At 40.6% G+C, this 12,211-nt stretch overlaps 1 protein-coding gene across 1 annotated transcript; it reads left to right on the top strand.

Moving 5' to 3' along the window:
• Positions 1-299: 299 nt before the first annotated feature.
• slc2a3b (solute carrier family 2 member 3b) lies at positions 300-12,001 on the top strand. Its single transcript, XM_014984941.2, has 11 exons — positions 300-451; positions 935-1,072; positions 5,638-5,742; positions 5,974-6,134; positions 6,950-7,190; positions 7,478-7,640; positions 7,754-7,941; positions 9,141-9,245; positions 9,329-9,430; positions 9,517-9,720; positions 10,167-12,001. Exons 2-11 carry the CDS (start codon positions 1,049-1,051, stop codon positions 10,344-10,346), a joined length of 1,473 nt encoding a protein of 490 aa, XP_014840427.1. The 5' UTR covers positions 300-451; positions 935-1,048; the 3' UTR covers positions 10,347-12,001.
• The last annotated feature ends 210 nt before the right edge of the window (positions 12,002-12,211 follow it).

Raw genomic sequence — 12,211 nt, 5'->3', positions numbered from 1 at the left:
CCGTTCGTTTACCTCCCACTGAGCCGGTCTCATGATTTCTGCATGACCAGGCTTTGGGTCTGACCTGTGGGGGTGCAGCCTTTGTTGTAGCAGCCACGGTGGGCGGCCAGCGGGGCCACCAGCAGCCGGACAGAGCCTCCATTCAGCCGGCAGGGTTTTACTGTGCCGCCCCTTTTTTAAATGCGTGGTACGTGTCTACGTTCGCCGGAGCACGTATCCGAGCGGCAGCGCGTCAGCTGCGTTTCCGCAGACATCACTGCGCGGACGCGTTACTCACTTGAGATGCTCCTATTTGCTCATGAATAACAGAGACGTAACGTGCCGACGAGGCTTGTGTCACTCCGTATAAAAACACCCCACGCAGATAGCGTGAACACTTGTCAGAGCAAACACATCTGGAGAGGATTTCTTTGTTGAAACAAAAGATTTAAAGAAACAGTTCACATTAAAGGTAATTAGTCATTTTTATTTAATTACTTTTTATTTATATGCTTTATTTTAAAAGTGTGTTTATAACCTCGTCGTAGGAAAAATACACTATTCAAATTCAATTGTGTAGGCCAGATCACGATATGTTTGCATGACAAAGTTATTGTATTTATTAGCGGTAATAAGAGACAGTTCATACTGCAATTGCTATGTAAAAAGTTGAAGTTTTCGCGGTGTCATAAACTGGAGGAGCAAAAGAGGAGAGTGAGTGTGGAAGAGAAGGGAGGAGTTTACTGTTAAGTTTGAGAGTCTGACTGCTGAATTCATTCATATTTCAAGTCAGCATCCCTTTTCTTCTGGCGTGTGGTAAAAGCTTTCAGACTAGTTTTCCTCAGAATCGATTTGATATTGAGAAGATGCTGTGGCATTTTGTCTAAAAGTTATTGCACTGAAGGGTCTAAATATAGTTATTTTATATATATTTATTTGTTTTGATTGTTTCCAGGTTTTCCTGCCGCAGTTTTCCAAGAAGAGCGTGCTGGTTAGGCAGTAGAAACATCCATCCCTGAAGAATCCCAGAAGTCTTCGTCCTTACATCTTTAAAGGAGCAACGAACAAGATGCAGCAGCTGGACGAGGGCGAGGTAAACAAAAAGCCATTCACATGTCACACCAGAACTTAGTGGTGTCCTTTTAACAACTAATTAGCAATAACATTCAAGTTCTGCTGTTTTTTTTTTTGCCACATTAGCTACATTGTAATGGATGCGAGAGCTTATCAAATTGGGTAACAGAACTCCTGGTTCCAGTGCTGTGGTATTTTTCCACTCAGGAGCTCCGGATGAGAGTTGAGCACTTCAGGACATGACTAAGGATAGAAAAAGTGTGGCAGGATTCTTAAGGGGCAAGTTGGGACTTGTGTGTCCTTAAGTTTACTGCATTCAATTCAAAATTGTAGAAAATGACATTGTAGAAAATGTGTAGCACAAACAGAACCCTTACACAATATTCTAAAAGTTTTATAATATTGAGTAAAAATGGCATCATTGCAGTGTGTCATCATATATGCCCCAAAAACCTGAATGAAAATGTGCTGCATGATGTAGGGGCTTTTATTTAAGACCGAAACACTGTAATTGTTTCAGCTGATAGTCATTCTGAGGTATTGATTTGTAGTCAATAGAGGTGACTCTTGGACCCCGTTTGATGCAGTCACAAAGCACGTCCAACTCAAGATAGACTTTAACACCAGTTTACTTTGATTTGAGCCTTTTGAGTTGAAAAGTCTTGCTATCTTTTACTGAGTAGAAAGTCTTTAAAAAAAAAAAGTCCATCGTTTAAACATCTCTTGACTCAACAGACATTTACTTAACTCAGAAACCAAGCAAGAAGCTTGACGTTGAGAAACACACTGCAGTGTGGAAAACATGTAAAACTGCATTTAGATGTTTTTGAAACTATTTAGAAGAAGAAGAAGAAGAAAAGAAGAAGAAGAGAACTAAAATTTAAGATTTGATTCCAGAAGAGCATGTCTTGACTTGGTTCTTAACTTTATACCGGTGAACTGCATAGCAGCCACTTGATTCAAATCTTAGTTTTCAATGTGCTTATTGTGCAGGATTATAACAGAATATTAGGGCTGCGCTTGGAAAATAATATGACAAGAATAAAGTCATACTATTACGACTTTATTCTCGTAATACTACGACTCTGTTCTTGCATTATTATGACTTTATTGTTGTAATTATATATTCTTTTCCTCGTGTGGCTCTAATGCATTGTCGTACAGAACATCACCTCTTTGTAATTTGTAGCTTTTTCTCAAGTAACAGAAGTAAGCTGTTCTTAATGGTGGAGCTGTTTTAATTATGTAACTTATTTGAAGAGCTTTAAACCTTAGGAATAAGACATGTTCCTAATGTTTCTACCACATACATGCAAGATGTTTCTAGCAATGTCCAACAGAGTGAGACTTGTACAAACAATCTTTTTAAAGTAGCAAATAAAAATGTTGCATTCTTTATAACAAACTACACGTTTTCAAACATTTGTTGTAGTTGGTCTTTTGTAAGCAGTTGCTCCATTTGTGGATGTTGCTTAAAATATTTGCTTCATCTGTGATGGGGAAACTAATTGCAAGATGACATGAATGTGGAAGTTAAGCGTTGCAAAAAAAAAAAAAAAAAAAATCAGGACCAGTGTGATCGCTTGTGGCTTTTAATAGGTCAATTTATTTTCCAGTGAGTGTAAGAAAATAAAAAAAATAAATAAATAAAAATAGGACTGTGGGACTTTACAGGGGATTTCCAGTTTTAATGTCTCCAAACAAGAACTAACACAGATCACATAATCATCCCAACTTTTAGTAATATATTGCTGGGCAGTCTTATTCAAATCCTGATCATTTTTTTTACTGTAAATCTGAGATGTTGTGCAACATCACATGCTGCGTTGCCAGGCTTCATGACATGCATAAAAACAGACTGATGTACTCTGATGACTGCATGTCTGTGCAACCACCAGCTCTGAGACATGTTGCTACAGCCCCTCATCCAGCCATGGAATGATCATATGACGCTGCCGCTTCTTGCACAAAAGGCCGCTCCCCGTTTTGAGTTGCATGTTATTCATACCCTGATCATTTTTACTGTGGGTTATTACAAGTCTAACGTTCTCTAGATCATCAGAAATACCGTATCTTACACGTAATAACATTAACATTTGTTAATCCACGTGAGTTCGCTCTGTTCTGCACCCCAATAGAATGAAATGCATGTGATTTTTTCTGTTTTTGGTTCCCTCACACGTATGTGCCATTATATCTGTCTTGGATCTCTGCGTTTGCGTTTTCAGACCAAAATGCTGTTTCCTCCTTGAAAAGATCTGCAACTCAAACCTGCGAGCAAAGCTGAGCTAAACCATAAAAGCCACTGTCACAAGTTTTCACATCACTTTAATATCAGTGTTTGAAATTTAGGATGTGAGATTTTCTGCTAAAGCTAAAAGCGTCGCCTACTGACATTTTTTTTTTAATGTTATCGATTTGCAGTATGTCATAAAAAAAAAATTCAGGATTTCCTGTTTTTTGCCGGCTCACAGTGACTCGGCTGGAGCTTTACGTTAAGAGGCATCTGATGCAAGCAGCTGCAGACTTACTGCTTCTCTCTTAGAGTAAAAAAAAACCCTAAAAGATAAATGGCAGACTATACAAGAACAGGCTGTTTCATTTCTAGAGAGTTTGTCCTGAATAACACGAGGAGTGCACTTTAATAATGACTTATGTAATCTGTGCAGAAAGAGATATGATGAAAGACAGGACAGACCTTTTTGTGCTCATTTTGGTCGGCTTGCTTCTGAAAAGGTTCTTGATCCGAGCATGGGAACCAATTAAACAAAACAATGTACACAGCGAGTTGGCCTTTTTTCAAGTTGTCAGCAGCAGTGGGAACAGAGAGGGAAAAAAATAAAGTATTTCTGTCCGATAATGAGGCTGTTTGGATGGCAAACCGTTTCTATTAGACTCGACCCACTGCCCATGAAGTACTCAGTGATTTAGTAGTTTGAAGGGCATTTGGTTATGCAGTCAGTTTTTAAGTCAAAGTGAAACTTTTTGGAGCGCTGCCTCCACAAAGCATGCTTAAAGTCACAACTTTGTAAATACCTGGATTCGTTTCTGCTTCTCTACATTCTACAATTTTCACTTTTGGCAGCTTTGTAGAGAACTGTGAGAAAGAATTAGCCACGTTACACATTTGTTCTGTCCTACACTTGCATTTTGATTTTATCAAACAAATTCTAAAATCAGACTAACCAGGAAATATAAAGTGCGGTTTTCAAGCACCGTATTTTCCGCACTACAAGGCGCACCGGATTATAAGGTGCACTGTTGGCTTTTGAGGAAATAGAAGGTTTTTAGGTGCGCCTTATAGTGCGGAAAATACGGTAATTGTTTTGTTTTTTTATCAGGAGAAAAAAATCTACCTCGTCATATTTAAAACTGTGATTGTGGTCAGATTACTGCAGATCTGCAGAATCAAGAAATAACTTAAAGGGAACCTGTCAGACAGCATGAAGTATAGACTTAAATATCTCAAAAAGCAACGCATCCCGCTGCAATCTAAAGAAATTCAGCCACAGATACAAACCAAATTTACTCACATCTATCAGTCCAGAAAGGCTTACAAAGCCATTTTTAAGGCTGTGGGACTCCATTGAATCACAGTGAGTGCCATTATCCACAAATGGAGAAGTCATAAAAAAGTGGTGAACCTTTCCAAAACTGTCCAGCTGACCAAAATTACTCCAAGAGTACAGTTGATACTCATCCTAGAGACATCAGATGAACATCTTAAATGTTCTTTGAGCTGATGAGAGAGTTAAACATGATGTTGGTGCTTTGATGGTCTGGAAACGCTTTGCTTTTTCAGGGCCTGGACAGCTTGCTGTAAATGATAGAAAGATGAATTCTGCTCTCTTCTGGAAAATCCCAAAGGAGAAGAAGATCTTTCAAGATCTTGAGGTTGTGATTAAACCTCTCAGATTAAAGACTTTATTATAACAGATATTCCTGGGACATTCACAGCAATAAGCAGGGAATTCATCCTCAAAAAACCTCCAGTTTGGCGGAAGTAAAACGGCTGTGTGGTTGTGTCAGATTGGTCTGGATAGGTGTTTTGTTTTTGCTCCGCTTATGCTTGTCCAACGTTCGTTTGAAGCTCTTAACACATCTGAGTGTGACCAAAAAGAGAGAAAAAAGGATGCAAGAGAGCAAATACTTTGTCACAGCACAGTAACCAATTTTTTGTCAGGTGAATTAGCCAGTTATTAAAAGCTGAGCCCACTTTAATTCTTAAACCAGCAGGAGAAAACGTTCACCGAAGGATTTATGCTCTGAGCGCCTGTTTAGCTCCTTTTCTGAGAAATACCTCCGACCCACAAATCAGAGGACACGTGCGGCGCGCTAAAACCTGCTTTCAGAACTCGGCCTGCAGCTGCTAATGCGCTGATCTGAAAACAAGAGGGAGAGCATTTACAGAAAAGCCTCATTGTGTGTAATTACCAGTGTTCGTGTAAACAACCAGAGCTTTGTTTCTAGCCTGGAACTGGACACATCCAGCATTCAGACCCAGGGAGCCATTTGTACACGAGCTCCATCTGCTTTTATCTGCGCTGGCCTGTCATAACGCTCTGCCTTTTTCTCTCCCAACAGCCCAAGAAGAAGGTGAACCCCTACCTTCTCTTCTGCGTCTCAACAGCAGCGATCGGCTCACTGCAGTTTGGATACAACACAGGAGTCATCAATGCACCTGAGCTGGTGTGTGTCTAGTTATGCACTCATAGTTGTAGTCTCTATTTGGTGTTAGACGTGCAAGCTGGGTCACTGCGACCTACGTTAAGAACTGTGACACCAAACATGGGCCTCATTTATTTAGCAAACGTGCCCATTTTAGCAGTCCCGAGGTCTAACTCTGCCCCCATGTGGACAACATTAAAATTTCAGTTTGCTTTCAAATAAACATTTTTTTTCCTTTTTATTTTTCTCCAGAAATTACGAACCTTTTTCGAGAATGTGTCCAGTGAGCGCTACGGACAGCCCTTTTCTCCAGGATCCATCACCATAGTGTGGAGCTTCGCTGTGGCCGTCTTCAGTGTGGGTGGCATGATCGGGTCGCTCTCTGTCGGAGTCATTGTGAACAAGTTCGGCAGGTGAGCAGATGAGAATGTTTGCAGCGTTTTCTATTGTCTTTGTAGCTGCATCTCAATAAATTAGAATATTATCAAAAAGTTAATTTGTTTTATAGATTTTATTTTTTGATTAGATGTCAGTACTTATTTTATTTTAGATTATAAAAACCCAGTTTCATTTGATCAGAAAACAGGAATGTCACTTACATAAAAACTATAAAAAATGGTGTATAGATACAACTGCTGACTCGACAGTAACCAATAAAAGATCATTGCTCAGAAAACCGGCTGAAAGTGTTGTACCCAAGTATATCAATAGGAAGTTTAGTAAAGGGAAAAAATAAAAGATAGAAAAGGTTATAGAGGAAACAGGAATTCACATGGCTAGGAGACAAATGACTGATCTGTTGTTAAGTGGTTCAAAGTATTTTTTCAGAAGAAAGTAAACTTTGAATTTAAATAAGAGCTTAAAGTCCTGGAGTTTGGAGGAACATCAGAAAGGCACAACAACTAAGTACTGAGCCCATACACTGTGAAGTATATAAACACTCATTTTTGTTGTGTGTTTATCTTTATGGTATTTGAATCTGTGTTTTCATTGGCTGTAAGTCATTACAAGCTAAATGAACAGAATCAAACACTTGAAAATATCTCTCCGTCTGTGGAACAAAATCAGAATGGGTTTTTCTTTCTTCAGGTTGAGTAACTGAAACAGATAAACCTTTTGATAACATTCTGATTTATTGCAATGCACCTGGAGTTCAACAAGATATCCAGTTGCTTTCACAAATTCTTATCCAGACGTGTTTGTCTCCGCTTCTTTCTCCAATAACCAGGCGAAAATCGATGCTGTTTTCGAACGTCCTGGCTCTGTTGGGCGGTGGTCTGATGGGATTGTCGTCTCTCTGTCGCTCCTTTGAGATGATCATCATTGGTCGATTGATCATAGGTGTTTTCTGTGGTCTCTGCACTGGTCTGACCCCGATGTACCTGGGCGAAATCTCCCCAACCGCCCTGCGAGGAGCCTTTGGCACCCTGCACCAGCTGGGTGTTGTTGTTGGAATCCTTGTGGCGCAGGTATGCTCGTTTCCTTACTTTAATCGGGTTTTTTTTAGCTTTTGATCTTTGTTGCACACTTTTGTAACTTACTAGGAAGACACTGAATTGAAAAAGTATTTATACCCTTTGAACTATTTCATTTTTTTTTCATGTTACAACCACAAACGCTGTATTTTAATGGTATTTCATGTGGCAGACCAACTAAAAGTGGTCAAAAAATGCATTAAGCTAACGTGTATAAATGAATAATTTGAATTCATTTTAGTCCGATTTATGTGCTTCACTTCTTCCTCTTTGTGTCTCAGATCTTCGGCCTGGAGGCTGCTTTGGGATCAGACCGTCTGTGGCCTTTGCTGCTCGCTCTGACCATCCTGCCGGCCCTGGTGCAGAGCGCCATGCTCCCTTTCTGCCCTGAAAGTCCTCGCTACCTCCTCATCGTCCTCAACGAGGAGGATGAGGCCAGGAAAGGTTTGTTTGTTTTTTTTCCCTCTGGCGTTGTCTTTGACACTTTTGAAACGACACCTGCCTCCTCCTTTCACTCCGTGTCTACACCCGCTGATTTCATCTGCTTCTTGCCACAGCCCTTGAGCGTCTGCGCGGCACCGATAACGTGAACGACGACATCAAGGAGATGAAGGAGGAGGGCATGAAGATGGCTATGGAGAAGAAAGTGTCTATACCCGAGCTCTTCCGCTCACCAAAATACCGCCAGCCGATCATCATCGCCATCGTCCTGCAGCTCTCCCAGCAGCTGTCTGGCATCAACGCTGTGAGTGTACACCGCATGCGTCTCAGCGTAGATCTGTAAACTCGAGCGGGAAAGCTCACCCAGCTTGACTTGAACCTTTTTTTTTTTTTTTTTTTTGACAAACACACACCGAGAGACGCCTCCTGGGACTGTTTGAGTGGAGTCCCGTAAAGTGATTTATTAAAGGTTTTGACAGCAGGGTCACGCAACGAGGCCGTCTAGATTCATCAGTAGCTGTCATGTCTGTCATGACATTCCCCGCGCAGCCACAGCGATCCCAACGTTGATCGAACTCCAACAAACACATTAACTTCATTGACCTTGTGTCGACAAGCAGCTTATTCTCTTAACCGCATCCTTGTGAAAGCGTTGCTACAGCTGAACACATCCATATTTTCCTAAAAACAATTAATCAGACTAAAATATCTGGACTTGAATCAGGAGTATTAACACCTCTAAGTCCCTTGTAGCATTACAAAACGTTTCTAATCTTCACTTTTACTTCTAATGAAGCTTGTTTTTAGCTGCAAGCAACAGGAAACTGAAATCCCTGGTGGGACTCCTTGCAGGACATAATGGACTGTTTAGCCTCTGAAAAAAACAGTCGTTCCCTCAGGAGCACGAAAGCCCCCCAAAAAACACGACGACTTACTGTGTTGCTTGAAAGCTTAGTGAACACTTAAACTGTACTTCTGCATAATTAATAAATCAGAATTGTCGACTGCTCCTCAGCCTGTAAGTAAGGGTAAAACATAAAACAAAATCGAGAGATGTCCTTGATATTTTGTTGTAAAAACTGTATAAATTGATTTTAAATCCCTTAAAAAAAAAAAAACTGAAACTTTTTATTCGTCTTTTCAGTACAGATGTTGATAACAGTTTTCTGGAACTTCTTCGTAGTAATATTCAGTTTTTCTGAAGGATAAACATGACATGATACAGAAACCAAGACAAGAGAACGTGTTTGATAGGTGAGACAGATGTGTGTTGATCTTCATAAATATGTCCGCAGCGACAGAGCAAAATCAAAAACAAAAAAGTTAAAGTAAGTTGAACTGTGACAAGCAAGATTGGAGGAGACTCTGCATTTACGCTAAGAGCTTAAAATCTCCAAAGCTCATTGACAGAAGATGAACAACAGAGGAAGAGTTCCTTAAATGAGCACGTTTTATTCATTTAAATAACCACTCCTCGATAATGACCACTGTTTTCTTTTCCAGGTTTTCTACTACTCGACAGGCATATTTAAAACTGCTGGTGTCCCTCAGCCCGTCTATGCCACCATCGGCGCCGGCTTCGTCAACACTGTCTTCACCGTCGTCTCTGTAAGTGTCCGTGTTGTCCTGATTCGGTTCTCGTTTCCCGTTTGCTGACCGCTGATCGACCCGTCTTGCTCCCTGCGCTCCAGCTGTTCCTCGTCGAGCGGGCCGGAAGAAGGACGCTGCACCTGGTTGGACTGGCAGGAATGGCGGTCTCTGCCCTGCTCATGACCATCTTCCTGTCCTTAGTGGTGAGCCAGACACACAGGGAGTCAGTTTACTGTTAGGCTTCATGTTAAATGCGTTTTATCTAAGCTGCTGTCCTCTCACCATGCAGAAAACCAACCAGGTTATGAGTTACCTGGCTATCGTGGCTGTGTTCACCTTTGTCGCCAGCTTCGAGATGGGTCCGGGTCCCATCCCTTGGTTCATCGTTGCTGAGCTCTTCTCTCAGGGGCCTCGACCTGCAGCCATGGCCGTTTCTGGTTGCTCCAACTGGACGGCCAACTTCTTGGTGGGGCTGGGATTTCCTCTATTGGAGGTATTTATCCGCATACCAGCAGTAGACTATTTCTCACACGGTGCCTTATGACCATGATTATTGCCTTGAATTTATTTTCACACATTTTGTCAGATTACAACCATAAACCTTGTTAAATTGTTAAATTCTCAAGAAGAACCAAGACAAAGTTACATGTGTAGATAAGTGGAAGGAAAATAACTCTTGGTTTTCAAAATGTTCATACACGAAAACCTAAAAGGTGTGTTGCACTCGGACCGCTTTACTCTAATTACATCCAACACCTTCAGAAGTAGTTGCACACTGCCTGTGTCTGTGGCGACTGTGAATAAAAACGTGCTAGAGGCAGCCAAACACGCGAGACTTGGGCGGGGCTTTTATCATCCAGCAGCATCCAAAGAGACGTTTATATTGCAACGTGACAAAATGTGTAGCGTAACAAACGTGCTTCCTTTTTTTTTTTCCAGGAAGTTTGCGGCCCATTTGTCTTCATCATCTTTTTCGTCCTCCTCATCCTCTTCTTCATCTTCACCTACCTGCGAGTCCCTGAAACCAAAGGACGGACCTTCGATGAAATCGAGCAGGGATTCGCCGCCAAATCCGCTCCCTTGTCGGCGCCCGACTCGGCGCCCATGCCCACCACATAAATACTTCCCCCGGTGGATGTACCTTCAGAGAATCAGTAATAAAGTTGGTTGGTATGGAGGGAAAATAAACTGCAGCTTCTTCCAGTAAGAGTCAAAATGATACTCTACTCTCTTTGAATTATCTTGTACAATACTTCCCCCATGAAGAATAGGTTTATAATTAATAAAACCTGGGGTTAATCCTGACCAAACTTGACTGCTGCACCAGTGCTTAGTGTTTAAGGGCATCTTCAGCCCTGGCCCGTCTCATTGTGCCACATAAGAGGATCAATGTATGTTTGAATTTTCAGCTGCCCACAGTGTTCAAAGGTTGCAGGCATTACTGGGTTTATGGTATTGAGGTCAACCCTGAAAAGCCGGTATTGGACGAAGTCAGTTTGGTCCCTAAATTAATTAAAGAATTAGAAAAAGTCCCTTTGAAAAAGAACACTTTGCTTTGCTGCCACCGGAGGACAAGACTGAGTAAAAGCAGAGAAAGCACTGCAAGAAAGAACCCCCCCATGAGCATGAAAAATGTCATTTTTATACACTGAAGACATATTTTTAAGCACATAAAGGACATTTCTCCTTGCTGTCGCTGATACCTCATGAAAGCATTTTTCTCTTTTTTGGGGGGTTTTAAATTTTGCATTCGGCTGTGTTTGTACTGATAAGGAAACAGGACAAGAACAGGTTCGTAGGGGACTTGCAGTAAATATAATATTTTTTGTAAAAACAGAAAATGCTCCCTGAATTTAAAAATAAAACACTGTGTTAAAAGTGTCTTCGTCCCTAAAGCGTAAGCTTTACGGCTCCAGTTTAAGGATTTTTACTGCAGAAAACGATGTTGATGACAAGAAAAAAAAAATAATCCTGCCGTAACCTAGTTCTTTACATCATGCATATGCAGTTAAATTAAAGAAACTCAGGTTGTTCATTTCATTTCATTTCGTTTTTTTTTTTTTTTGTAAATATTTTAAGGTTTTATTGTACTTGAAATTATGTCAGCAAAAACTACTGGATCACAGGTCATCTTATCACCTATGAAACATTGTTTTGCCCATTTGAAATAACGTGTTCTCATTAGTCCTGTCTACTTACAACTTACTGTACAACACATCCTGAAAGTCACCAGCCTTGTGAGATTGTGATGTTGACTAGAGACACTAAATGGACTGTATTTATTTATGTGTTTAACGCACAGCATGTGTCATTAAATGTGTGTAAACTTGTTACTGATAACACGAGATCACGTGTGAATATTCTGTAGACTCAAGTTGCTGCATCAAGATCAGCTGGTTTAGGCTTTTTTGCTCCAAACCAGGTTGATTCTTGTACAGTTGCATTTTCCTTCCGGGTTTGCATAAACTGAACGAGGAAGCGCTTTTCTTAGTTCCAGCTTTTCACGTTGCATTCAGCAGTCAGACTCCTTTCTAATAATATTTATTCTGAAATTTGTCTCTTCCTGGTTTATGAAATTTGTTTTATTCTCTTTTTGTCCCATGTTTTGCTTTTAGTCTCATGTTTTTTTTTTTGTTTTGTTCTTTGCACAATTGTTAAAGACAACGCATTGATGCTGCTTTGCCATTCACAACATTCACATGTACAATTTGTATATTTTGCTGTTTTAATAGAATATTTGTGTAAATAAAGCCAGTCCAACTACATACATAAAAGAGTCACATTCAGATGAGAGCTGACCTTTGTTGTAAGTTATAATTTAAGCTCGCCATGTGTAACGTGTGACTTTAACTGATGAGGATGTTCGTGTGTGCGTGCGTGTGTGTGTGTGCGTGTGCGTGTGTGTGTGTGTGTGTTTTCGGTGCATGGTCCCGGCTGCTGCAGTATTTAGCTGTCATGAATGTTTAATGCAACTGCTGCTCTGT

The sequence above is a fragment of the Poecilia mexicana genome, unplaced genomic scaffold (assembly GCF_051168715.1).
Source record: "Poecilia mexicana isolate PSO_F unplaced genomic scaffold, ASM5116871v1 scaffold_16, whole genome shotgun sequence".
In the NCBI taxonomy this organism is placed as follows: Eukaryota; Metazoa; Chordata; class Actinopteri; order Cyprinodontiformes; family Poeciliidae; genus Poecilia; species Poecilia mexicana.
Note: the sequence above shows the minus strand (reverse complement) of the source record. Positions and strands in the feature narration are given on the sequence as shown.

Coding starts and splice junctions, on each gene's coding strand:
- slc2a3b (XM_014984941.2), top strand. CDS start 1,049: ATGCAGCAGCTGGACGAGGGCGAG. Junction 5,743..5,973: donor TCATCAATGCACCTGAGCTG/GTGTGTGTCTAG, acceptor ATTTTTCTCCAG/AAATTACGAACCTTTTTCGA. Junction 9,246..9,328: donor CTGTCTTCACCGTCGTCTCT/GTAAGTGTCCGT, acceptor CCTGCGCTCCAG/CTGTTCCTCGTCGAGCGGGC.